General features: G+C 38.2%; 1 protein-coding gene across 3 annotated transcripts in view; it reads right to left on the reverse strand.

Moving 5' to 3' along the window:
- TENM1 (teneurin transmembrane protein 1) overlaps positions 1-18,666 on the reverse strand; it is a 563,665-nt gene extending 544,999 nt beyond the window's left edge. For all 3 annotated transcript variants that reach the window (XM_061179128.1, XM_061179127.1, XM_061179126.1), the window contains exon 1: positions 18,450-18,666. In XM_061179128.1, the coding sequence (XP_061035111.1) occupies positions 18,450-18,666 (217 nt within the window). The remainder of the gene's footprint in view (positions 1-18,449) is intronic.
- Between the last annotated feature and the right edge of the window lie 7,568 nt (positions 18,667-26,234).

Here is a 26,234-nt window from a genome sequence, read left to right on the forward strand (position 1 = left end):
GAAATAGAACCAAATTTCACAAAACTCTTAGAGGGGTAGGTTTAGTGTGTTCCTGCCTGAAGGCATGTTCTCTGAAGGTCTTTGGCAGCCTTGTGATTCAATTTTAAGTGCTTTGAACTTTGGTTCAGAACCTGAGTAATAAAAACTGCTTAATTGGGTTCCTTTTTATAGCTTCTATTTTTTTAAGCTTTATTTTAGCAGAAGTTCAAGTGTTTGACCAAGAGAATGACTCATGAGAGTTTGTTTAGTTTGTTGAAGTTTGTTTAGTTTGTTGAAAAGGTAACTTTCTGATGGCACTCTTGTTGAATCTGGACATCACATAAGATTACAAATCCAGGACAACAGCCCTCCACAGTGTTCTTAGGAAGGCAGAACCCTAAAAACGTGGGCTCCAAATTTTATACTGAAATGTACATCTCAACCCTACAATATTTAAGTATGTGCAAATAAGAATTGCAAATAGACCTTTTAGATCATCTTATTAGTACAGTATAACCACGATTAAAAGTCTAAATAATAGGGAGTCTCATTTAATTGGAATTATCTCCCTTTCCACTCATCACTGGCAGCTGGCATTGATAAGAATGAGATAAATGTGAACAATACAAAGCCACCTCCGAGCTTTGTTTCTATATTTCTACACTGAGGTCATTCTTCATTGGCTTCTACATCTATAGCCTAGTACAATAAAACTGGAAGTAACTGATCAGAATAACCCCCTCCTCATACACAGAAAGTCACTTAAACCAATCCCACATCCAAATCCAACTCTACAAACTAAGGCATGGGAAAAAGAAGACTCACACATTTTAGAAAGCTTTTTGTCAATGAATTTTACGCTAACTGTTGTTAACTGCAAAAGGTTTTGAACTTATATTTCAATTTTATCTAAACTTGTTATTTATGGTATGGCAAAGACTACAAACCATTCAGACAAAGCATCATACCCTAAAACTATCACATACTCTTCTATGAAAAGTAAAAAAGATATATAGCAATCAAGGTGGCCAAAATTCAAATTTGAGCCTCTTACAAATTTAATTTACCAGAAGAGAATACTAAGTGCGATACATTTAATGAATTCATTTGTTCAATAAATATTCATCAAACACCTATTATGTGCCAAATACTGTTCTAGGCTCTAAAGTTAATTCCAAAAGCATGGTGGCAGAAAGATGGCATAGCCAGCCCAATTGTAAGTCAAATAGATCAGACAGGTTGCATAGCCCATTGACCATATATACTGGCCCTGCCAATCACAGTGTAGCTTGGAAACAGCATGCTGACTGATGCACTTGGCAGTGTGTTACAGTTAGGATGTAGCAGAAATCAGCTTTATTGCCATCTATATAAGAGGTAGTTTGAGAGGAACAATTGAGAAACACATAGTTTGCCAGCCACTAACACTTGCTGAGCGTACTTGGAGCTTAGGGCATTTGGAGTGGGAAACTATGGGAAAAACAGGAGGCATGTATCCATGTACGAATTTTAGATGCTACTTCATATAGCTTCTCTTCTGTTTTGCCTCTCCATTATTATATACAAGTATGTCTTGCTTAAGAAAATGCAATCAACAGGAAAAAAATCAGAGAGCCGTTCCATTAAAAATTAATCTACCTCACTGTTTCTTTAAGTTACATATACAAATTATATAAATATAAAACTATAAATTGTTACATACATATAAATGATGATCACAAAACATATGATATAAATATGTGTATTTATACATAGAAAATGTACAATAAAATTCTGCATTTCCTGTGACTCTCTCATTTTTCAATACCACAGATTACTTTTTTTCCAATTAGTGAAGGTGGTTTTGGACCATATTTATTGATTAATTTCAGACACATTAGCATTCAGCCTACTTGTATGTCAATGTGATAATTTTTTAAAGTGTTCTTGAAACTCTAGACTTGAACCATTAATGAGGAGACATAATTGGACTTTAGTAGCGAAGCCTTGTAAATGTCTTAGTTGAAGGTAGAGAAATGAATCTTACCTTAAACCTTTAAATTCTATGAAAGGTTTGGGCGTGTCCTTATTAATTTCTTTTTTTTTTTTTTTTGCCTTTGAGCTCATTTCTAACTTCTTCTTACATGACATAAAAGACACAAACGGTCATTTGCCCAAACAGTTAAAGACTCAAGAGTAATAAAATTAAATACTTCATGTGTTACAGGAATGACTGGCACCAAAATAGCAGTGCATATGGTTCAGTTTATACTGACGGGACAGCAGAATCCTCAGCTTTTAGTATAAAGGCTTCAAATGAGAATATTTCCAAGGTTCCAGAAGATTCAAGATTTATCTTCTGTCACCTCTAGACCCTTTCAGAATTATAATGAGAAAGAAAAGTGCTGAAGATAATAAATAGAACTTATTTGTATATGGAGCTAGTTCTGCATCACAGATGACCAAAAAAGCAGAATAACAGTTTTCTGACAGGGCGATTTCCTGACAGGACATGTTGGCATACCTCACAGTCATTCCTTTGCAGATATTTAAAACTGTTTTTTGCTGTTCACAGAAATATAAAGCTACATTTTCAAATGCCAATTCTGAAATCTTGTTCAAATCTTTGTAATAAAAGAGAATCAACATGTAACATGGATATAGTCTCAATCAACTCTATGAATCCTTCAAGATGCCACAGCTTCCCTGTTATGTATTGAAACAAATCCATGCCCCTTCACTTCACTTTTTAGGTTTAGCAACTGCTTTCTTCTATGTTTCACCAACCTCCCTTTTTCATCAATCTTCAATAGTCTCTCTGCTTCAGCCATGTTATCTATCATGTTTGTCATTCAAATGATCTGACTTACCCTTGTCCGGCCTTTGTGTTAACCATATAATAAATGGGCCCTAAAGAGTTAAAAGGAAAAGAACAAAGCTTTTTTTCCCCAGTCTTCACAACCCCAGGGTATATATCCCCTTTGAGCCTGCCCTGTAGCTGAAGCAGTTCAAAAAGAGGAACCAAATTATGCACCTAAAAAGAGGACAGTTGCTTTGTTTCCCAGGGCATAGTCATTTCTGTGACACTCAGCCAGGGAGCCAGTCTTTTCCTTCTGAAATCATGTAGATCCTTAAAGGAAAATACATAATTCCACTGAGTAAAGAGTTATTTAAGAAGAAAACACCAGAATTATTCTCCATACTGTGGTGTAGGTTTTAATCTAGATTGAGAAAGAAGCATTAAAGGGTTAAACAAAGTATTAAGCAAAGTGGGCTCAGGGATAGGCAGTTGAATGGATGAGTGTGCAGAGATGAGATATTTTCAGACTGAGAGCAAAAGGCCATGTAGCCTCAGAAGCAGCAAGGCTGAAGAATTGGGAAACTGACCTAGCTATTCCTGGATAAAGAGTGTCCATCAACAAGAGAGATGGTCAAAGGTAAAACCACACTGTGTAATATGTCTATAATTAGTGGTAACTGTGTATTGTTTTATAAAGTTAGTTTAAGAATCTGTATAGAGAATTACTTCCATGAAATTTAGCCCTACTAGGTGAACCTCCCATTTGATAATGACTTGGTATCTAGGAAGCGACGAATTGTGACTGACTGTGGCTACCTATACTCGTGGCTAAATGATGAAGAGCAAAGGGGAGTTTTACAGAAATGAGGACTTCCTGAAGGTTGCGTGAAGGTACAACTTCTATAGTGCATCACTGTAAATATCCTTCCTCCAATTTTCCACCTATTTGGTTCTCTTCCCTTCTCCAAAGTCGGCTTCCAAACTTACCTGTGCAATATATATTTTTGCACACATCAGCCTAACTTAAAATCATTTGTATGTAGGGGTGTGTTATATAAATGTCTATATAAGGAAATATTGTCTCCCTTGTCAGAAACAAAATGCAGACCATCTGTGGATTTAGCACTGGGTAGAAAACTTCCTAGCTGATGATGAACATAATAAATCAAGGTGACTGAATGCCAAGGGAAGGTGAAATTCAGGGGCTGAGCCTTCCACCCCCAACAGCTTCTCCTTGTAGCTTCTACTTTTAGTACTAGATCGTGAAAGATCTAAGTTGCATTAACTCAGGGAACATGAAATTCCCTTAGCAGAGAATCTTAACCCATGGTCCATGGATGTAGAATGACTTCAAGCTTCCTGAAACCCTTGAAATACATGGCAGATATTGTGTGTGTGTGCATTTTTTTCTGCAAAGAAGATACAGAGCTTTGATTAGACTCTCAAAGCATTTAGTAGTGCGCCCCCCCCACCCCCTGCTGTGAAGAACCACTTCTCTGGGCATTGGGATATGCTGAAGGATTTTCAGAAGAATGGTGTGATCTGATTTGTGTTTTTACAAAGATCACCGGTAACAATATGCAGGAGAGTCTGGAGTTCCCTTTTCATTAGAAGAAGAAACTTTAACACATAAAGTAAATACCCTATCTCCTTTAAATCTGTTACAAAGTGGCACCCCCCAAAATAAAGAATTTCCAACTTCAGTTCGGCACTCAATACTGTTTGGAAACCATTTTTTCAAATGAGAACAAATACTTAAAGCATGGAGCACAGTGCGGACATCATGTACTAGGGCTGCACCTAATAGTGTAGTGGAAAGAACATCAGTCATGAATTTACTTTTTGGCTCTGCTATTTACTCAAGCTATGTACTTCTATAAAATAGGGGTCATGACGATTATCACTACATCATAGGGTTATGACAAGGACTAAATACAAGCGATATGTGAACCCACTCAGCAGACTACTTGACACATAGTGGTCAATAATATTTATTGTCATTAATATTCCCACATCTCCATCTTCCATCCTGCCTCACCTGAGCTGCAGATATGTATGTACACTCCATCTTGGCCAGGTCAGAAACCTCCCTCATCACTCATCTGCAGCTCTTGACTTGATGCACACTTTCAGCAGACAACCTTCCCCTCCTTTATCCAAGACTCGAACTTCAACGCTTGCCACTCCGTTTTGGAATTTACTTCCTGTCTTAGAGGAAGCAATGAACCCTTTCAAAGCCTTTCCTTCCACCTGAGATTCCGAAACATTCTCCAGTAGAGCCTTATTCCAGTCATTATATTCAGTTGTACTCCTCTTCAAATCCTTGGATTTGGCGTCTTTCTCTAAGATTACTGAAACTGTTTACTCTAAGGCAGTGGATCCTCACCTGGATGCACATTGGAATTCCCTGAGGAGATTTTTTTAATGCCTGGGTCCCACCACTGAAAATTCTGATTTAATTGGTCTGAGGAGCAGTGTTGGCCCTGGGATTTGTAAAACTCCCTACGTAATTTTAATGTCCAACCAAGGTAGAGAATCTCTGGTCTAAAGTCAGAAATGACCTTCTAATTGCCTGTTTTATTGCTTTTTCTCAATTTTCATTCCATTTGTTGAAGTGTTTGACTATTTAGTCACATCTTCCCACTGGAAAGCCTCTTCCCTTAGCTTATGTGATACCCCTTCCCCTTGATTCTTCTCTGACATCTCAAGACCAACTCTTTTCTTCTGCCCACTACTTTAAATTCAGAGGTTTCTCAGGGTATTATATTTGGTTCTCTTTATTTCTGACTGTACATATTCTCACTGGATGATTTTTTCTACTCTCACTACTTCAGGAACCATCTATTTCTAGATGATTACACACACACACACACACACACACAGTGACACCATTTCCTTGAACTTAAGATCTGAATTTGGAGCTATCTCTGCATACAGCAGTTGGATCTAATGTCAGACTGCCTGGGTTCCAACCCCAGTCCTATTACTTACTACCTCTGTAATATTGGGCAAGTTATTTAGCATCTTTGTGCCTCACTTTACTCATCTTTACAATGGGGATAATAATGATCCCAACCTCATAGCATATGGGGAAGATTAAATAACATAATCCATCTAAAGTGCCTTACTCAATGCCTAGTGCTTAATGAATGTTAGATATTTCACTTATAATCATCGTTATCATTCCCCAAAGAGAGTACATGTTTCTAGCTTCTAGACTCTCATAGTACTTTACCTACACCACTATTGCAACATCAATCATACTGCAGCACTGTAGCTGGTTTATACCTGCCTTCCTCAACGTACTCTGAATTCTTTGAGGGCAAAGATTGCTTCTTATTCATCTATATCTTCAGAGTTTAACACAGAACTTGGCACAGATAAGCAGACCACAGATAGGAAATAGGTTTCATCTCTCTTGCCAACTCTAATTGACGGACAATGTTTGCATGGAATGCTGTGTTGATAAGGATGTGAGGCTGCAGTTGGGCTCAACAAGAAAGAGCACCACTGTTTGATCAGGGATGTCTGCCATGGGACAGGTAGAGAGAGCAGTGGCACAAGTGCCGTTGATATCCCATACCAGTTTCAGATGCTATATAAATAATTGTTTATTGATTAAGTTTTCATGAACAAATTATACTGGCTGAAAGACGTGAGCAAATTGGAGGTGTTGCTAAATAACTTTTCTCTTAGAGTTTAATTTTTTGGGCAGTCATTATAGATTTTTATGCTAGAAACTTGTGACAACTAGAAGCATAACATACTTACAGCAGAAAATTCATCACAGGTAATCAAATGCTGTTGAAATTTTCATTTCATAGGCCTTGCTACATTATATTACACCTGCCATCTGTGATATTTACCACGTAAATACAGATTCTGAGGTTGAGTTCTTTCAAGATTTCTGTAGGAACTGTTATCCAAACTGTTTAGACATAGGCCAACAAGAGTTTATACTACTGCTAAGTGCTTGAAATAAGAGTCAAGAAATGTGCTTTTCAAATCTGGGCTTCTGTCTACACCTTGAACCCACAAGTGGCAATACTGTTTGAGCAGCTTCTGCTGTGGGATGAAGTGGCTTATTAGCCAGGGGCAATTAAGAGGAAAATAATAGTCACTTGTGCCCATTTATTTCAAGATGAACTGCATTCACCTAACAAAGTACCTGGAACAGTTGACACTAGATGAATGTTTGATGCATAAATGAGTAACTGAAAAAATGGATGGATGGATAGATGGGTGACAGATAAGCTTTGCTCCCATGTAATCTTGGTAAATACAGATTGGCAGTTTTAGTTTTTTTCCACCAGATGGCGATAATGTGAGATTTAGGTTTAGGTTGTAATACAGAAAGCAGAAAACAACCAAACAAACAAAAACCGTATTAGGAGAAAGAGAAGCCACAAAAGAGAGGTTAAGAAGGGAGAAATGAAATGTCTGTGTCAGCTGCAGTATCTCAGGAGTCTACGATCTTCTGGGATTTGTAATAGGTCCGCCCTATACCTTTTTTTTTATGCATGGGTGACTTTCATTCATAATTACTTTTCAGTAAAATGGCTATATTCAAAACTAATCTTACCTGTTATAAAAATTATAGGGCAATTCTCATAACTAAAATTATTATCCTTGATTTATATATCCATATTTTTTTTCATTTGTTTTATACTAATTTCTTAGTTAACTGATGCCTCCCTTGGAAGTGAGGCTGCTTGGGAACAGTTGCTAGCCTGTGTGCCTCCAGGAAATGTACCCCTGCTATTAGACCTACCAAAAATCATATAAAGTAAGCTTGCCTAAGGCTCATTCATCCTATTAGCAAAGAATTGTGAATAATATTAGATTAGTGTCCATCTCTTAATTCAAAAGCTTTTGGAAAATAAGAAAACCAGTTTTAAAATCCAGCACTCTGTGTACATGGCAGAGGGGGGGGTTCTGCTTTCTTGGCAAACAAAGATAAGAATATGAAGATACTTTCAAATGGGATCAAGTATTTCCTCTTATTAATATTTCCCCCCAACAAGCCCTGAATTGAATGACACAGTAACTTCCCTAAAAAGTGGAAAACAACAAACAGACTCAGGAATATTTCATTATAAATTACATAGCATATCATCTACCCTTTACTAAAGAAAATCAGAACAGAAAGCCTTTTTAAACCTCCTTGTAAACCCTTGGTCATCGGAACACAAAGAGGCTGACAAGGCTTTTAGGGAAGGAAATGAAGGGAAACTAACAATTACTGAGTCCCTAAAAACTTTCACACTTATGATCACAATTAATCCATATCACAGCCTCATGATGTACATATGAGAGTCACAGACTTGATTTCCAAACCCAACTCTTACTACTTCTTAGCTGCAGAAACTGGCAAAGTATTTCTCTCCAAGCTTCAGTTACCTCATTGGTAAACTGGAGATAACCTCTCATATCTCATAAGGCATGCATGAGGAGTAAATTTAAGCATCTAGCAGAGCCCTGGAACAGAGCAGGTACTCTTCAAGTTTTTTTTTTTTTATTATTATTACTACTTTTATTTTTATTATTGTGATTATGGTGTTGATGACGATGATGATGAAGTCAACTTTGCAGTGAACTTTACAGGCTCAGAGGGCTGAAGTAACTTGCTTAAGGCTGCACAGCTGGTGAGCTTAAAAGGCATCTAGCACAGTGTCTGGCACTATAGCAGGTGCCCAATCAACACTATGTTACCTTTCTTCCTTCCTATCTTAAAACTCAGTGATTTTCTGAGAATTTTATTCCTTAAAAATAATGTCAGGCTCACCTTTAGCTAGGTTGATGCAAGATGCTACCAAACATTTGTGAAAATCAACAACATATTTTTAACACGTAGGTAGCAATATATGGACTAGAACAACAAAGAGGTTTCCAGACGTCACAGAAAAAGATGCTCACGGGGCCCACCATGTTGCCTAATGTAGGTTAATTCATTTCTCCCCCAAAGAGGCACATATTTTCCCTCCTAGGTGTCTCTAAAGATCATGAAGTCAGTGGCAAGAAGATCCTAAGTTTCTAGACCGTCACCTCCTGGATCTTTATACTTCATAAGTATATATAAGTCAATATAGCAAAGGATGGTGCTAGTTAAAAATTTAAATAGGTTGAAAACATGTTTATTTCAGTTCATGGAAGATAGAATCAGGTTTTTGTCCTTGATTTTTTTCAGGTCTCACTCTACACATTCTCCCTGGGTAATCTCATCCATCCCCAGGCATCTCCTACTATAAGAAACCTGTGAATTCAAATCTACTTATATCAACAGTCCAGATCTTTCCTGAACTCTAGGCACACATTAACAACTGCTTGACAGGAAAATCCACCTGGATGTCACCCAAGCAACTTAAACTTAACATGTTCAGAAAGAAACTCATTCTCTTCCCTTCCAAACCCACTCCTATTTTACTTCTCTTGGTAAATGGATCACCATCCTCCCAGTTTTCCAACCTTGAAATTTAGAGTCATCCTTGACTCTGTTATCTCTTTCAACCTCGACAAGTAATCAATTACTAAGTCTTATCAATTCTACCACACTAATACCTCTTGAATATGTTTCTTCACCTCTACTGATACAGCCAGAGCTTAGACGTTCATCACCATTCTTAGCCTGGGCTAATTCAGTGTCTTCATAGATTGTCTCCCTGCACCCAATTTTCCCCAATTGCAATCAATCTTCTATACTGCTGCTTACACATCTACAATTCGCTTCTACAATTCTCATCCTAAAAATTATAATTCATTGTGAAATTCTCTATCACTTAAAAGCTTTTTTAAAAAAAAAAGTGTAAAGAAAAAAAGGAACTCCTAAATTGGGCATGCAAGACTTTTTGTCATCTGGCGCCAATGCACCTCACGCTTTTCATATTGAAATTTTCATCATGCTAGGCCTTTTCACAGTTTTATGCTCTTGCACCTGCTAATCTACCCTCTTGGAATGTCCTTTTCCTAGTAAACTCTTATTCAAATGTTAAGACCTTGATCAAATATCACCTTTCTATGGACCCTGACTCACCCATGTACTTCCATAGCACTTTATCTGTAAAAGTACTTACTACATTTAATTGTAATGATTTGTTGGATGTCTATTTTCTCCATCACATTATGAGTTTCCTACAAGCAGAAACTATCATGGTCATCTCCATCCCCAGCATCTGACTTGAGGCCTGACACACAGCAAGTGCTAAATAAAAACTTAATGAGTAGAGAGCACTTCAAGATGGCGGAGGAGTAAGATGTGGAGATCACCTTCCTCCCAACAAATACATCAAAAATACATCTACATGTGGAACAACTCCTACAGAACACCTACCGAGCGCTGGCAGAAGACCTCAAACTTCCCAAAAGGCAAGAAACTCCCCACGTACTTGGGTAGGGCAAAAGAAAAAAGAAAAAACAGACAAAAGAATAGGGATGGGACCTGCACCTCTGGGAGGGAGTTGTGAAGGAGGAAAAGTTTCCACACACTAGGAAGCCCCTACACTGGCGGAGATGGGGGGCAGGCAGGGGGGAAGCTTCAGAGCCACAGAGGAGAGCACAGCAACAGAGGTGTGGAGGGCAAACCGGAGAGATTCCCACACAGAGGATCAGTGCCGACCAGCACTCACCAGCCTAAGAGGCTTGTCTGCTCACCCGCTGGGGCAGGTGAAGGTTGGGAGCTTAGGCTCAGACTTCGGAGATCAGATCCCAGGGAGAGGACTGGGGTTGGCTGTGTGAACACAGCCTGAAGGGGGCTAGTGCGCCACAGCTAGCTGGGAGGGAGTCCAGGAAAAAGTCTGGACCTGCCTAAGAGGCAAGAGGTGCACGAGGAGAGGGGATTCAGAGCACCACCTAAACAAGATCCAGAGATGGGCGCAAGCCGTGGCTATCAGCACGGGCACCAGAGACGGGCATGAAATGCTAAGGCTGCTGCTGTAGCCACCAAGAAGCCTGTGTGCAAGCACAGGTCACTATCCACACCTGCCCTCCCAGGAGCTTGTGCAGCCCGCCACTGCCACGGTCCCGTGATCCAGGGACGACTTCCCTGAGAGAACACACGGCACGCCTCAGGCTGTTGCAAAGTCACACTGGCCTCTGCTGCCGCAGGCTCGCCCCGCATTCCATACCCCTCCCTCCCCCCAGCCTGAGTGAGCCAGAGCCCCTGAATCAGCCGCTCCTTTAACCCCCTCCTGGCTGGGAGAAGAACAGACCCCAGAGGGCAACTTACATGCAGAGGTGGGGCCAAATCCAAAGCTGAACCCCAGGAGCTGTGTGAACAAAGAAGAGAAAGGGAAATCTCTCCCAGCAGCCTCAGGAGCAGCAGATTAAATCTCCACAATCAACTTGATGTACCCTGCATCTGTGGAATACCTGAATAGACAACGAATCATCCCAAAACTGAGGCGGTGGATTTTGGGAGCAACTGTAGACGTGGGGTTAGCTGTATGCGACTGACTAGTTTCTGATTTTTTTGTCTATCTTAGTATAGTTTTTAGCGCTTGTTATCATTGGTGGATTTGATTATTCGTTTGGTTGCTCTCTTTTTTTTATTACTTTTTAAACTTTTTTAAAATTTTAATAATGTTTTTAATTTTAATTATTTTATTTTATTTTTTTTTATTTTTTTCTTTCTTTCTTTTCTTTTCTCCGTTGTCTTCTGAGCCATGTGGCTGACAGGGTCTTGGTGCTCCAGCCAGGTGCCAGGCCTGAGCCTCTGAGGTGGGAGAGCTGAGTTCAGGACACTGGACCACAAGAGACTTCCTGGCCCCATGTAATATCAGTCAGCAAGAGCTCTCCCAAAGATCTCTGTCTCAACGCTAAGACCCAGCTCCACTCAACGACCAACAAGCACCAGTGCTGGACACCCCATGCCAAACAACTAGCAAGACAGGAACACAACCCCACCCATTAGCAGAGAGGCTGCCTAAAATCATACTAAGGTCACAGACACCTCATAACACACCACCGGAAGCGGTCCTGCCCACCAGAAAGACAAGATCCAGCCTCATCCACCAGAACACAGGCACCAGTGCCCTCTACCAGGAAGGCTACACAACTCACTGAACCAAACTTACCCACTGGGGGCAGACATCAAAAACTATGGGAACTACGAACCTGCAGCCTGTGAAAAGGAGACCCCCAAACACAGTAAGTTAAGCAAAATGAAAAGACAGAGGAATACACAGCAGATGAAGGAGCAAAATAAAAACCCACCAGACCAAACAAATGAAGAAGAAACAGGCAGTCTACCTGAAAAAGAATTCAGAGTAATGACAGTAAAGATATCAAAATCTTGTAAATAGAATGGAGAAAATAAAAGAAACGTTTAACAAGGACCTAGAAGAACTAAAGAGCAAACAAACAATGATGAACAACACAATAAACGAAATTAAAAATTCTCTAGAAGGAATCAATAGCAGAATAACTAAGGCAGAAGAACGGATAAATGACCTGGAAGATAAAACAGTGAAAATAACTACCACAGAACAGAAAAAGGAACAAAGAATGAAAAGAATTGAGGGGTGTCTCAGAGACCTCTGGGGCAACATTAAATAAACCAACATTCGAATTGTACGGGCCCCAGAAGAAGAAGAAGAGAAAAAGAAAGGGACTGAGAAAATATTGGAAGAGATTATAGTTGAAAACTTCCCTAATATGGGAAAGGAAATAGTCAATCAAGTCCAGGAAGTACAGAGAGTCCCATACAGGATAAATACAAGGAGAAACATGCCAAGACAAATATTAATCAAACTATCAAAAATTAAATACAAAGAAAAAATATTAAAAGCAGCAAGGGAAAAACAACAAATAACATACAAGGGAATCCCCATAGGGTTAACAGCTGATCTTTCAGCAGAAACTCTGCAAGCCAGAAGGGAGTGGCAGGACATATTTAAAGTGATGAAAGGGAAAAACCTACAACTAAGATTACTATACCCAGCAAGAATCTCATTCAGATTTGATTGAAAAATTAAAACCTTTACAGACAAGCAAAAGCTAAGAGAATTCAGCACCACTAAACCACCTTTACAGCGAATGCTAAACGAATTTCTCTACGCAGGAAACACAAGAGAAGGAAAAGACCTACAATAACAAACCCAAAACAATTAAGACAATGGTAATAGGAACATACATGTCGATAACTACCTTAGATGTAAATGGATTAAATGCTCCAACCAAAAGACATAGACTGGCTGAATGGATACAGAAACAACACCCATATATATGCTGTCTATAAGAGACCCACTTCAGACCTAGGGACACATACAAACTGAAAGTGAGGGCATGGAAAAAGATATTCCATGCAAATGGAAATCAAAAGAAAGCTGGAGTAGCAATTCTCATATCAGACAAAATAGACTTTAAAATAAAGACTATTACAAGAGACAAAGAAGGACACTACATAATGATCAAGGGACCAATCCAAGAAGAAGATATAACAATTGTAAATATTTTTGCACCCAACATAGGAGCACCTCAATACATAAGGCAACTGCTAACAGCCATAAAAGGGGAAATCGACAGTAACACAACCATAGTAGGGGACTTTAACACCCCACTTTGACCAATGGACAGATCATCCAAAATGAAAATAAATAAGGAAAGACAAGCTTTAAGTGGTACTTTAAACAAGTAATTGGACGTAATTGAGATTTATAGGACATTCCATCCACAAACAACAGAATACACTTTCTTCTGAAGTGCTCATGGAACATTCTCCAGGATAGATCATATCTTGGGTCACAAATCAAGCCTTGGTAAATTTAAGAAAATTGAAATCATATCAAGTATCTTTTCCAACCACAAGGTTATGAGACTAGATGTGAATTACAGGAAAAAAACTGTAAAAAATAAAAACACATGGAGGCTAAACAATACGCTACTAAATAACCAAAAGATCACTGAAGAAATCAAAGAGGAAATCAAAAAATACCTAGAAACAAATGACAATGAAAACACAATGACCCAAAACCTATGGGATGCAGCAAAAGCAGTTCTAAGAGGGAAGTTTACAGGAATACAATCCTACCTCAAGAAACAAGAAAATCTCAAATAAACAACCTAACCTTACACCTAAAGCAATTAGAGAAAGAAGAACAAAAAAACCCCAAAGTTCGCAGAAGGAAAGAAATCATAAAGATCAGATCAGAAATAAATGAAAAAGAAATGAAGGAAACAATAGCAAAGATCAATAAAACTAAAAGCTGTTTCTTTGAGAAGACGATAAACCACTAGCCAGACTCATCAAGGAAAAAAGGGAGAAGACTCAAATCAACAGAATTAGAAATGAAAACGGAGATGTAACAACTGACACTGCAGAAATACAGAGGATCATGAGGGATTAGTACAAGTAACTATATGCCAATATAATGGACAACCTGGAAGAAATGGACAAATTCTTAGAAAAGTACAGCCTTCCAAGACTGGACCAGGAAGAAATAGAAAATATAAACAGACCAATCACAAGCACTGAAATTGAAACTGCGATTAAAAATCTTCCAACAAACAAAAGCCCAGGACCAGATGGCTTCACAGGCGAATTCTATCAAACATTTAGAGAAGAGCTAACACCTATCCTTCTCAAACTCTTCCAAAATATAGCAGAGGGAGGAACACTCCCAAACTCATTCTATGAGGCCACCAACACCATGATACCAAAACCAGAGAACCAACAGCACATTAAAAGGATCATACACCATGAGCAAGTGGGGTTTATCCCAGGAATGCAAGGATTCTTCAATATATCCAAATCAATCAATGTGATAAACTATATTACCAAAAGGAAGGATAAAAATCATATGGTCATCTCAATAGATGCAGAAAAAGCTTTCGACAAAATTCAACACCCATTTATGATAAAAACCCTCCAGAAAGTAGGCATAGAGGGAACTCACCTCAACATAATAAAGGCCATATATGACAAACCCACAGCCAACATCGTTCTCAATGGTGAAAAACTGAAACCATTTCCACTAAGATGAGGAACAAGACAAGGTTGCCCACTCTCACCACTATTATTCAACATAGTTTTGGAAGTTTTAGCCACAGCAATCAGAAAAGAAAAAGAAATAAAAGGAATCCAAATCAGAAAAGAAGAAGTAAAACTGTCACTGTTTGCAGATGACATGATACTATACATAGAGAATCCTAAAGATGCTACCAGAAAGCTAGTAAGAGCTAATCAATGGATTTGGTAAAGTCGCAGGATACAGAATTAATGCACAGAAATCTCTTGTATTCCTATACACTAATGATGAAAAAGCTGAAAGAAAAATTAAGGAAACACTCCTATTTTCAATTGCAACAAAAAGAATAAAATACCTAGGAATAAACCTATCTAAGGAGACAAAAGACCTGTATGCAGAAAACTATAAGACACTGATCAAAGAAATTAAAGATGATACCAACAGATGGAGAGATATACTATGTTCTTGGATTGGAAGAATCAATATTGTGAAAATGACTATACTACCCAAAGCAATCTACAGATTCAGTGCAATCCCTATCAAACTACCAATGGCATTTTTCACAGAACTAGAAGAAAAAATTTCACAATTTGTATGGAAACACAAAAGACCCCAAATAGCCAAAGCAATCTTGAGAAAGAAAAACGGAGCTGGAGGAATCAGGCTCCTTGATTTCAGACTATACTACAAAGCTACAGTAATGAAGACAGTATGGTACTGGCACAAAAACAGAAATATAGATCCATGGAACAGGATAGAAAGCCCAGAGATAAACCCACGCACTTATGGTCATATTACCTTTGATAAAGGAGGCAAGAATATACAATGAGGAAAAGACAGCCTCTTCAATATGTGGTGCTGGGAAAAACTGGACAGCTACATGTAAAAGAATGAAATTAGAACACTCCCTAACACCATACACAAAAATAAACTCAAAATTGATTAAAGACCTAAATGTAAGGCCAGACACTATAAAACCCTTAGCGGAAACCATAGGCAGAACACTCTATGACATAAATCACAGCAAGATCCTTTTTGACCCACCTCCTAGAGAAATGGAAATAAAAACAAAAATATACAAATGGGATCTAATGAAACTTAAAAGCTTTTGCACACCAAAGGAAACCATAAACACGATGAAAAGACAACCCTCAGAATGGGAGAAAATATTTGCAAATGAAGCAACTGACAAAGGACTAATCTCCAAAATTTACAAACAGCTCATGCAGCTCAATATCAAAAAAACAAACAACCCAATCCAAAAATGGGCAGAAGACCTAAATAGACATTTCTCCAAAGAAGATATACAGATTGCCAACAGATACATGAAAGGATGCTCAACATCATTAATCATTAGAGAAATGCAAATCAAAAGTACAATGAGGTATCACCTCACGCCACTCAGAATGGCCATCATCGAAATATCTATAAACAATAAATGCTGGAGAGGGTGTGGAGAAAAGGGAACACTCTTGCACTGTTGGTGGGAATGTAAATTGATACAGCCACTATGGAGAACAGTGTGGAGGTTCCTTAAAAATGTAAAAATAGAACTACCATACGACTCAGCAATCCCACTACTGGGCATATACCCTGAGAAAACCATAATTCAAAAAGAGTCATGTATCACAATGTTCATTGCAGCCCTATTTACAATAGCCAGGACATGGAAGCAACCTAAGTGTCTAGCAACAGATGAATGGATAAAGAAGATGTGGCACATATATACAATGGAATATTACTCAGCCATAAAAAGAAATGAAATTGAGTTACCTGTATTGAGGTGGATGGACCTAGAGTCTGTCATACAGAGTGAAGTAAGTCAGAAAGAGAAAAACAAATACCGTATGCTGACACATATATATGAAATCTAAAAAAAAAAAAATGGTTCTGACGAACCTAGGGGCAGGATGGGAATAAAGACGCAGACGTAGAGAATGGACTTGAGGACACAGGGAGGGGGAAGGGTAAGCTGGGACAAAGTGAGAGAGTGGCATGGACATATATACACTACCAAATGTCAAATAGATAGCTAGTGGAAAGCAGCCACATAGCACAGGGAGATCAGCTCAGTGCTTTGTGACCACCTAGAGGGGTGGGATAGGGAGGGTGGGAGGGAGACACAAGAGGGAGGAGAAATGGGGATATATGTATACATATAGTTGATTCACTTTGTTATACAGCAGCAACTAACACAACATTGTAAAGCAATTATATTCCAATAAAGATGTTAAAAAATAAACTTATTGAGTAATAATAGGTTATTAAAAGCAAATTAGGATGACATCTTTAAAGACAATCTTCTCTCGTCTCAAAATTCATTTTGATCACAATGCAGAGAGACAAAATCTGAGGCTGGCTAACTCTTTATATTGACTTAATATAAAATTGCTTATACTTTTAGAACAAACTGTCACCAGAAATACATTCTTATTTAAATTCACATTATTAGGTCAACTACTCTACACTCCAATTCCATAAGGCACAACTCACCACTGTAAGTTCATATTTTGTAAAGACAAACTTATAGAGAAATATTTGAATGGTAACTACACATTTCTTAAAGCATAATAGAACACCCCCCAAAAAATTCCCATAAGAAGACATTTTCCAATTTCCAGTTACGCAGAAGAATAAAATTACTCATAACAAAGTTTCAGCCTTTAGCTGAATAAATAGGGAAGATTAAAATGAATTACTTGAAAAGACAGATATAAGACCTTTAGCAAGTATGTTAAGAGCTAAAAAATGAGTAACATAGTTAATATAAACATTTAGTGTATATCTACAGGTTGGTATGAATATCTTAAATCTTTGGCTCCATCTAAAGTTTTTCTAACATAAGATTCCAATACTAATTAGAATACAGCAATTTTCATTTGTAATAACCACACTTTACATGATCTGTGGTCCCCGAGAATTTGCATCGCTAACAAGTCTGTGGGTGATGCTGCTCCTGCTGGTCCGGGGTCCATGCTTTGAGAACCACTGATCTAGATAATCAAATTAATTTTTTTTAAATCTCAACACAGACTTATTCTTTTTAAAAAAAAGTAACCTGTGCCAAGGTCAGTATCTTTTTTTTCCCTGTGTAGTTAAAATAGTCTAATACCACGTATCTATCAATTGAAAAGAAATAAGGAAATAATATTTCTATCTACCTGTTTTCTATTTATTAGATACTGTCTTGTCAATCCATAATTGAAAAACCAAGGCTGTCCAAAGGATATGCCCCACATTATGGCTGTGGTAGGAAGGGTTCCAACCAATTCTTACCTTCCCTTAGGACTGTGTTGCACAAGGTTTCAGCATTCTGTGGACAAACTTTCTGGACCTTTGCTTGGTAGTCCCCACTAACCTTTTTAAATCTCTTTTAGATGCCAAATATTTATTTGAGACTTTTGTCCCATATAGGCAATGGCTTGAAAAGCACTTAGCTGTTTACTTTTCATCTTACTATAAATTATTTATCCTTCAGTCTGTAAATGGCTATTTGTAGGATTAGACAAATTTTGAATGCTCTGATAAGAGGATTGTTGCATCCAAGTTCATGCACAATCCGACAACCTCAGCTGGATTGGCATATGAAACAGATTCTCTAAGCATATGTAAGTAGCGCGAATTATTAACCAGTTAACATCAGCAAATTTGTTTTTGAAACTTAAGTTTATGCATACAAGCATTCCGTAATGAGAAATAATATTAGCTATAAAAATCCAATAAAAACATACCTTGAGTAGATTTCTCTACTTCTTTCCTCTTCCTACTCTGGCTATTGTAATTCATCCTCAGCTCTTGGTTATACTCATGCAGAGTTTCTCTGGAGTTGTATGTCTGTCTTGGTTTTCTTCCATCTTCACTCTCATCGGAAGAACTAGTATAAGCTAGGTCCATTTCATGCTTGACTTTTGACAGAGGCTGATAGGGTTTGCAGTCTGTTTGCTCCATCTCTGGTTAAGCAAGCTCAGTTTCATGAAAAAAGGAACTCCTTTAATGTAAGCAGTCCTGAAAGAAAGAGGGAAAAACACAAGCCGTCTCAGATTTGTCCTTTTGCGAGAAAATGCATCTGGCCGATTCACAATTGGTCCTGATAATACTGTCAAAGGAGGGGAGCAAAAAACAAACTAGATGACATGAAGCTAGCCGGAGGCAATAATAACACTGTGTTACACGCATACCTTGTCAAGCAGTTAGGATTAAGCTGGAGGTAGTAGTATTAGAAAATACTCAAGGTGAAAGAGAGTCAGCCTTCAAAAATATTTGTATTGGAAGGCAAATAAAGGACAGCGTTGTTCTATGGTGTGTGCATGTTTTTAATGTTAAAGTCTGTGGTCAGATTAAAAAAACACTGTAAGATTTGAAAGTGGCCAGAAGTACAAATATTAACCCAGCACATCCTACATCTGAAATGAAAACTGATAAGAGAACTACATTCAGAAAAAAACACATACTTGCCTCTGGTTTAATATTGCATTTAAGAAAGGGGCTCTGAGGAAGAGAATGATTCTGAGTTAGAGAGGCTCATGAAATAAAGTGTCCTTAAGGGGGACTGAGCTCTATGTGTTCATACTGTGGCTTCTGCGCCTCAGGCTTGCAGAGCATTTTTAATGAGTTAGGTGGTGGTAAATTTTTGTTCTTCATAGTACCGAGAGGATATAAACAACACTTCTGGTGAGTATACTGGTGTAGGAACAGCAGGATCTAAATTGGGTTTAGAAACAGAGATTTAACACTTCATGATAAATCACTGAAAGAACCCCACTTCCCCACAGAATGCTGAGCTAGGAGCCACTAAGGCTCTTAAGACCCGTAGAGGCATTATCCACCTTACTTAGCACAGAGTGGTTTGAGAAGATCAAACGCCACCTGAGATGTCAAAGTCTTCTGAAAAGTTTAAAGTCCTGTCCAAATGTTCTTATTTTCATTCTCTGCATTATTTTATCATCATTTTCATCCGCTGTTGCAACTCTGCAACTTGGTCCTTTCATACAATGTTAAAGAAACCTAGCTTGAAACCAAATAATGCCATGATTTTATTTTGCAGTGACAATGACTCCCTTATTTTTCTTCAGCTCTTCACCATATGCATTGTCAAAGAAATCATCAGGCATCTAGATAGTGGCTCCTTTATCATGTACAGTATCTCACTTTTTGGAATTTCTATTGCATGTACAGCAAAAAGAACACTGAAATCACTCAATAAAGCTTATCGATTGACTGATATGCATTCAATGGTACACAATGCTTCACAGTATGAGCAAAGTTTCACTAGTTGAAGTCTTAGTTCCCTAACCAGGTCCTTGAAGGCAGACTCTGAGTCTTATTCCTCTTTATGTCCCCCATACCACTTAGCACTACTCTAGGCACATACATAGTAAAAACTATTTAACTCCTGAATCTACAAATTCCATTAAGTGGCCCACGGAGACACCTAGCTTGGTTGAACTGACAGCAGACTTGAGCATCCTTGGAGAGAAAGCAGATAAAGTATTATAAATGAATATATACTGACGATTCAACAATAATCTAAGCTCATGCCATCTCATGGCTTCACATACTGACTATACACTCACAGTCCCCCAATCTGTAGCTCCAGCATAGGTCCCTCCCCTGAGCCATAGACTTGAATATCCAACTGCTTACTCAATGTCTCTAGTTGGATATTTAAAAGGTATCTCAAACTTACTATGTTCAAAACTGCTTCCCTTCCCAAAACTGCTCCTTTCATAGTCTTCTCCACCTTGGTAAATGGCAACTTCATTCTTCTGTCTGCTCAGGCCACACTACTTGAAGTCATCCTTGATTCCTGTCTTTCACATCCCACATGCAATCCATCAGTTCATCCTGTAGGTGTTACCTTTGAAATATATCCAGAATCCAACAACGTCTCTCCACTTCCCCACTACCACACCAGGATTATTCCAAGAGCCTCCTAATTGATCCGCTGCTTACACCATCAATCCCTTATAGCACGTTCCCCACGCTCCAGCCAGAATGAAGCTTTTAAATCTAAGTCATATCATGTCTCTTCTTGGCTCAAAAGTAGCAATGGCACCCTATTTCCTTTAAAATAAAAGCTGAAATCCTTACAGTGACCTAGGTGGACCCCTACAATGTCCACCTCTCCCTCCCCTAACGTCTCCAAACTCATCCTCTGATATTTCCCCCATCTCACGCACTCTAGATGTATTAGCCTTCTTGCTGTTTCCAAAAATACCAGGCACAATTCCACCTCAGGGCCTTTGCAACCTCTCATTGTAAACCACTGAAAAGTGTCATTTCTCATCCTCCTTCCTGTCTTTCATAGCACTTGTCACTAAATGATATACTGTATATTTTATTTGTTTATTGTCTGCCACCTGTCTCTCCCCTCTAAAATGCAACCTCTATGAAGGTAGATATTTTTATCTGTTCTGTTCATTCCTATATCCCCCAAATGAGCACAGTGCCTTGCATATAGTAGACATTTGATCAACACCTGTTAAATGAAATGAATAAACCATTGCCAAGACTCACAAGAGGGGCCAGAGAGAATATAGAAATGAATAGGCCATAGTCTCTGCCCCCAAGGAACTCACAGTTGTTATGTAATATAAGTGATAAATAAACAACTCTACTACAAAGCAGAATGAAATGACTCAAAAAAAAAGACAAAGTAATGTTTGAGCACCAAAGATGAAGATATTGGGAAAGGACTGCTTATTTGTTCATCACCAACACCATCACCACAACCACTGAAATTCCATTGAGCATCTAAAGCCAATTTTATCTCTTTCTTCTTTGGTTCCCATAGCATATGCTTCAGAAAGTAAACAGTTGCCTGGATTTTAGGCCTTGACTTAGCTACAAACAGTGCAAAGTGAGAAACGTACCAAAAGCAGACTTCCCAAGATGCATTGTTGCAGCTGAAGATTGGACTTTCACCCAGAAAAGGAGGCATCAATAAAATTCACTTCACTTCATTTTAACCAACACATACAGTTCTTTGTTCATTAAAGACTGAAAGTTTACTGAGCAGGGGTGGAGAGCTATTTTCCACATAAGGTCATTGATAATGCAAAAATATCAATCAAGGACCTTATAATTAAAAATAACAATAACATGCTTAATAAAATGTTATAATAAGGAGATAAATAGATATTATTTTATTTTCTAAAGCACACTTCCGATCTCTCACTTGCTCTTTCAGTAAAATCTTTGGTTCACTCTGCTTGGGATTAACATAGCAGAGGTATGGCCAAAATAATGCTCTCTCTTAAGCCTCAGCTGCTTATAAATTTACACCACTCAAACCTGACAAGTTAAATTTAAAAATGAAAAACATCTCACTTCTAATGCCTAACGTTGTGTTTTGGTTACTATGATTTATCATGTTAAAATCACCTGTATTTTTATGTATGGAAATCTAGACATTCTTCTTTCCCTCAGTATGTGTACTTGCAACATGAAAATGAGATGAGAAGAGAGAGGGAGAGAGAGAGAGAGAGAGAGAGATTCCTATAGCCATTCTGAACCATTCTTGAAGTTCTAATCACAGCTATTCACAGCTATAATCATTGAGTGTCCCTTGGAAACAATCTTACACCACAAATTGGTAAAAACCAAGAGAAAATAATCTTTCCATGTTCCCTGACCCTCAACCACAATTTCTTATGTTAAAATCTATGTCAGTGGACAGAGATGGCAGAAGATATACTCCAGCTCTCTTTAGACACATGATACGGAGGCGTACATAATCGTGTGCCTAGAGCTGTGAAAGTATATAACTGTGAGATTTACCAAGGTCTTGAGAGGCAGAGCTTGACGTTACTCAAAACTAGTTCACCTTTTGAAAATAAAAAAGTGGTAAAACATTAAGAAAGAGATTAATATTTTAAATGTAACAAAGTTTGAAAGCACAATAATTCTGAAAAGATGCTGTTCTAAATACTCTAAGGTAAAGAATAGGCTCACATCTGCTTAATTGACTTTTTCATTCAGTGCCTGGAGGTCCACTGACAAGCCAATGTCATTTAGACATGATGATGACATTATCAACTCGTAGAAAAACCAAAGGTACATATAATGCAATTCACATCAAAATAATTCTTTATTTCTCTATTATTTTGATAATGATAAACTTTTTTAAAAAAAGCAATTGTGGGGGCTTCCCTGGTGGCGCAGTGGTTGAGAATCTGCCTGCCAATGCAGGGGACAAGGGTTCGAGCCCTGGTCTGGGAAGATCCCACATGCCGCGGAGCAACTAGGCCCGTGAGCCACAATTACTGAGCCTGCGCGTCTGGAGCCTGTGCTCCGCAACAAGAGAGGCCGTGATAATGAGAGGCCCGCGCACCGCGATGAAGAGTGGCCCCCACTTGCTGCAACTAGAGAAAGCCCTCGCACAGAAACGAAGACCCAACACAGCCATAAATAAATAAATAAACCCAAAGTTTAAAAAAAAAAAAGCAATTATGTAGGTAAGCGCATGCTGCTAATGTAACAGAGTAAAAAACAAAGAAGTCAATTATCTTTGCTACTGCAGAAGATCCATTCAGATAGATCACATAGTATAAATTCAAATGTCACCACCTGTGGTTTACCCTTGTGTTTTCCACTTTCTACTTGCTAACAAGATAAACTCCAAGGTGACTTCAGAGGAGACCCAAGGAGGTTTTATGTTTATTTCTTTAGTCACATAAGGCTATGGAGAGACAATTTGGTATGGGGAAATCACTGGCCTTGGAATGGTAGGATTATCACAACAAAAGCAGCAGCTGCCCCAGCAGCAGCTAACTCAAGGCAGTTACCAGGTATCAGGCCTACCAGATGCTGTTGTAAATGCTTTACATATATTACCTCTTTTCATTCTTATAGCACCCTATGAGGTAGGTACTACTTTTATACCCATTTTATAAAGAAAACCAAGGAACAGAACAGTTAGGTGACTTGCCCAAGGTCACACAGCTAGTAAGCAGGAGAGCTGAGATTTCAATTCATACAATCTGTCTCCAAAGGCCACACTCTTGATCACTATTCCACTTTGTCTTTCAGAAGAATACCTGGAATAGTGGCCTAAGGTACATCATCTTCCCTCTCTCGGGGCCTCTAGTTTACCTAAATATAAAAGGAGAGTAGATTATCTCAAAGAGCTCTTCCAGCTCTAAAATCCCATGATTGTATACGAAACTGAAGGGAAGCTTAAATTGATTGCCCCCCAAAATGGTGGGTATATTCAAAGCCAAGTTTACATTATTTATCATTCCTCCTCCTATCAGCTTGCCTTCCTTCCTTTCCCCTCCCTTTTCCCAACCCTTTACACTCATTCCAATCTATTATAGGGTAGTTTAAGTAAAATATTGCTTTTGAATCCGTGGGTCTGTGTATACATCTATGCATTGAGGATAACCTCCCTTCCTCTTCCTCTATTCCTGTTACTTTCTTTCCATATCTTGTTCTTTATCATATATGGCTGCCCTCTCAAATCGGAAAACATACTTGTCCTACTCATAGCAACTGTTGGGGCTTTCACCAAAAAGGCTCACTCCACCCTAGAAAAAAAAATTAAATGGTACAGAGCACATTGCCCAAGGAAAACAGGCCTTCATAGCACATCAGACAAGACCAAATGAGGCCACCAAGTACCTGGAGAACAGCTAGCAAAAGGGGGATCGTACTCTTTGGAATTATTACAATAATTTTCCTTAATAAGGACCTTTTATTTTAATGCAGATTGACTGACTCAGAAGACATTGAACTTAGGAAGTAAATGTGAACTCTTGGCTGATTCTTCTCTCACCTGTCTTTGTTTTTCTTAAGCAAACACTTAAGCAGTGAACTGTTGGGGGGCGGGGGGAAGCTTTAAAAGTAACATAATCACTTGCATCTTTGCAAAATTGAGGGAGAAATCTCCCCCATAATCCTACCAGCCTGTAAGAGTGACTGCTGTCATTCTGGCCCATTTCCTTACAGTCATAATATACACATATATTTTTTTCATGTCGTTTCCTTCACAGTAGATGTTTTTTGCATGTTTCTGTAGAATTTGTGTAACCATCATTTTTAATAGCAGTGTAGTGTGGATGTACCGTAATTTACACACCCATTCCCCTATTATTGGGTATTTATATTCTTCCCTTTCTATTTACAGGTATTCTAACTGGAGTCATATAAAAATAACATGAACATCTTCGATATTTTTTATTATTTCCTTAGGGTAGATTCCAAGAAGTTGAATTAATGAGCCAAAAGGTTTGTAGGATTATAATGATTTAGCCTGCTATTAGCAATGTATGGGAACACTCTCCTTTCGCTGTACCCTTGTCAACTTTGAGTATTATTTTTTAATGTCTACTTGAAATAAGTAAATTAAAGGTATCTTCACTTTTACTTTGCATTTCCTTGATTATTAGTGATGTTGAATATTTCCTCTGCATGTGTTTGCTAGTTCTTTATCCTCTTTTGTGAACTATTTATGGCTTTTGTGCATTTATCGACTGGGGTCCTTAGTGAGTTTTTTAAAAATTAAACTATATTGGTACAATACGGCAAATAAATTAAGCCTTTATAATATTTGCTGAAACTGCCTGTCATAGTTTGTTGTTTGCCCTTTTTATTTTTGTCCTTTTTAGATGAATGAACTTTATACTAAGAGGAAAGCATGATCACTGGCTGGACATAAATCAGTTGCTTTAGATGCTTTAGAATAATATGACAAACTTGATAAAACCAAGAGTCTTTCTGAAAACAATTTGTTAGTATCCAACTACCCAGCAGCTGTTTGATTGACTTCATTTACTTATACACCAAATAAATTGTAGTTTGACTGAATTCTATTACTTAAAAAAAAAGAAAACCTATCAATATGTGTATGATGAGAGCCTAGATAGGTACATAAAGCCTAAAGCACTAGTTGGCTTTGTTATGGAATTGGCCAGGTATTATGGCGTCTCAAGGATACTGCTATAACATTTTAGTAAATAAAAAGAGAAATAAATCATCATTTTCAGGAGATAGGCTGAGAATTTTATGTACTGCATATGCGGCTTCTTATCCAGGAAATGATACCTTTAGAAGTAGACTGCTTTTGTGGTACATAGATATCCTATTATATCAAAGAAATTCTGTTTACCGCATTGGTTCACATGAGTTTGTTTAACTTAATTGTTCTATTAGTGCTTTTAAAGTCTTACAATGGAAGCATGAAAGGTCCCTCCTGGAAAAATATTCCTCTAAAACTGATTTGACTCAGTTGTGAGAACAGCTGTAGTGGATTTCCTCCCAGTGCCTAGGCAGGCTCTTTAGGCCATTTTGAAAAAGAAAAATGGAAGTCATTTAATTCCACAACTAAATAGTGATGATTAATCTCACATCTCTTTCTGTAGACGCTCTGTTTTTTTCTGGCTTCTTGTGTCTATTTTTTCTCATTATTTTTGGATAAAAACTCTAAACATTTTTATGGATATGGATGCTAGATCACATGAGACAAGCAGGGAGAGAGAAGAATTAGTGAATGGCAAAGTTGGTGTTGTTGCCAGACT

Source organism: Eubalaena glacialis, chromosome X (assembly GCF_028564815.1).
Source record: "Eubalaena glacialis isolate mEubGla1 chromosome X, mEubGla1.1.hap2.+ XY, whole genome shotgun sequence".
Lineage (NCBI taxonomy): Eukaryota > Metazoa > Chordata > Mammalia > Artiodactyla > Balaenidae > Eubalaena > Eubalaena glacialis.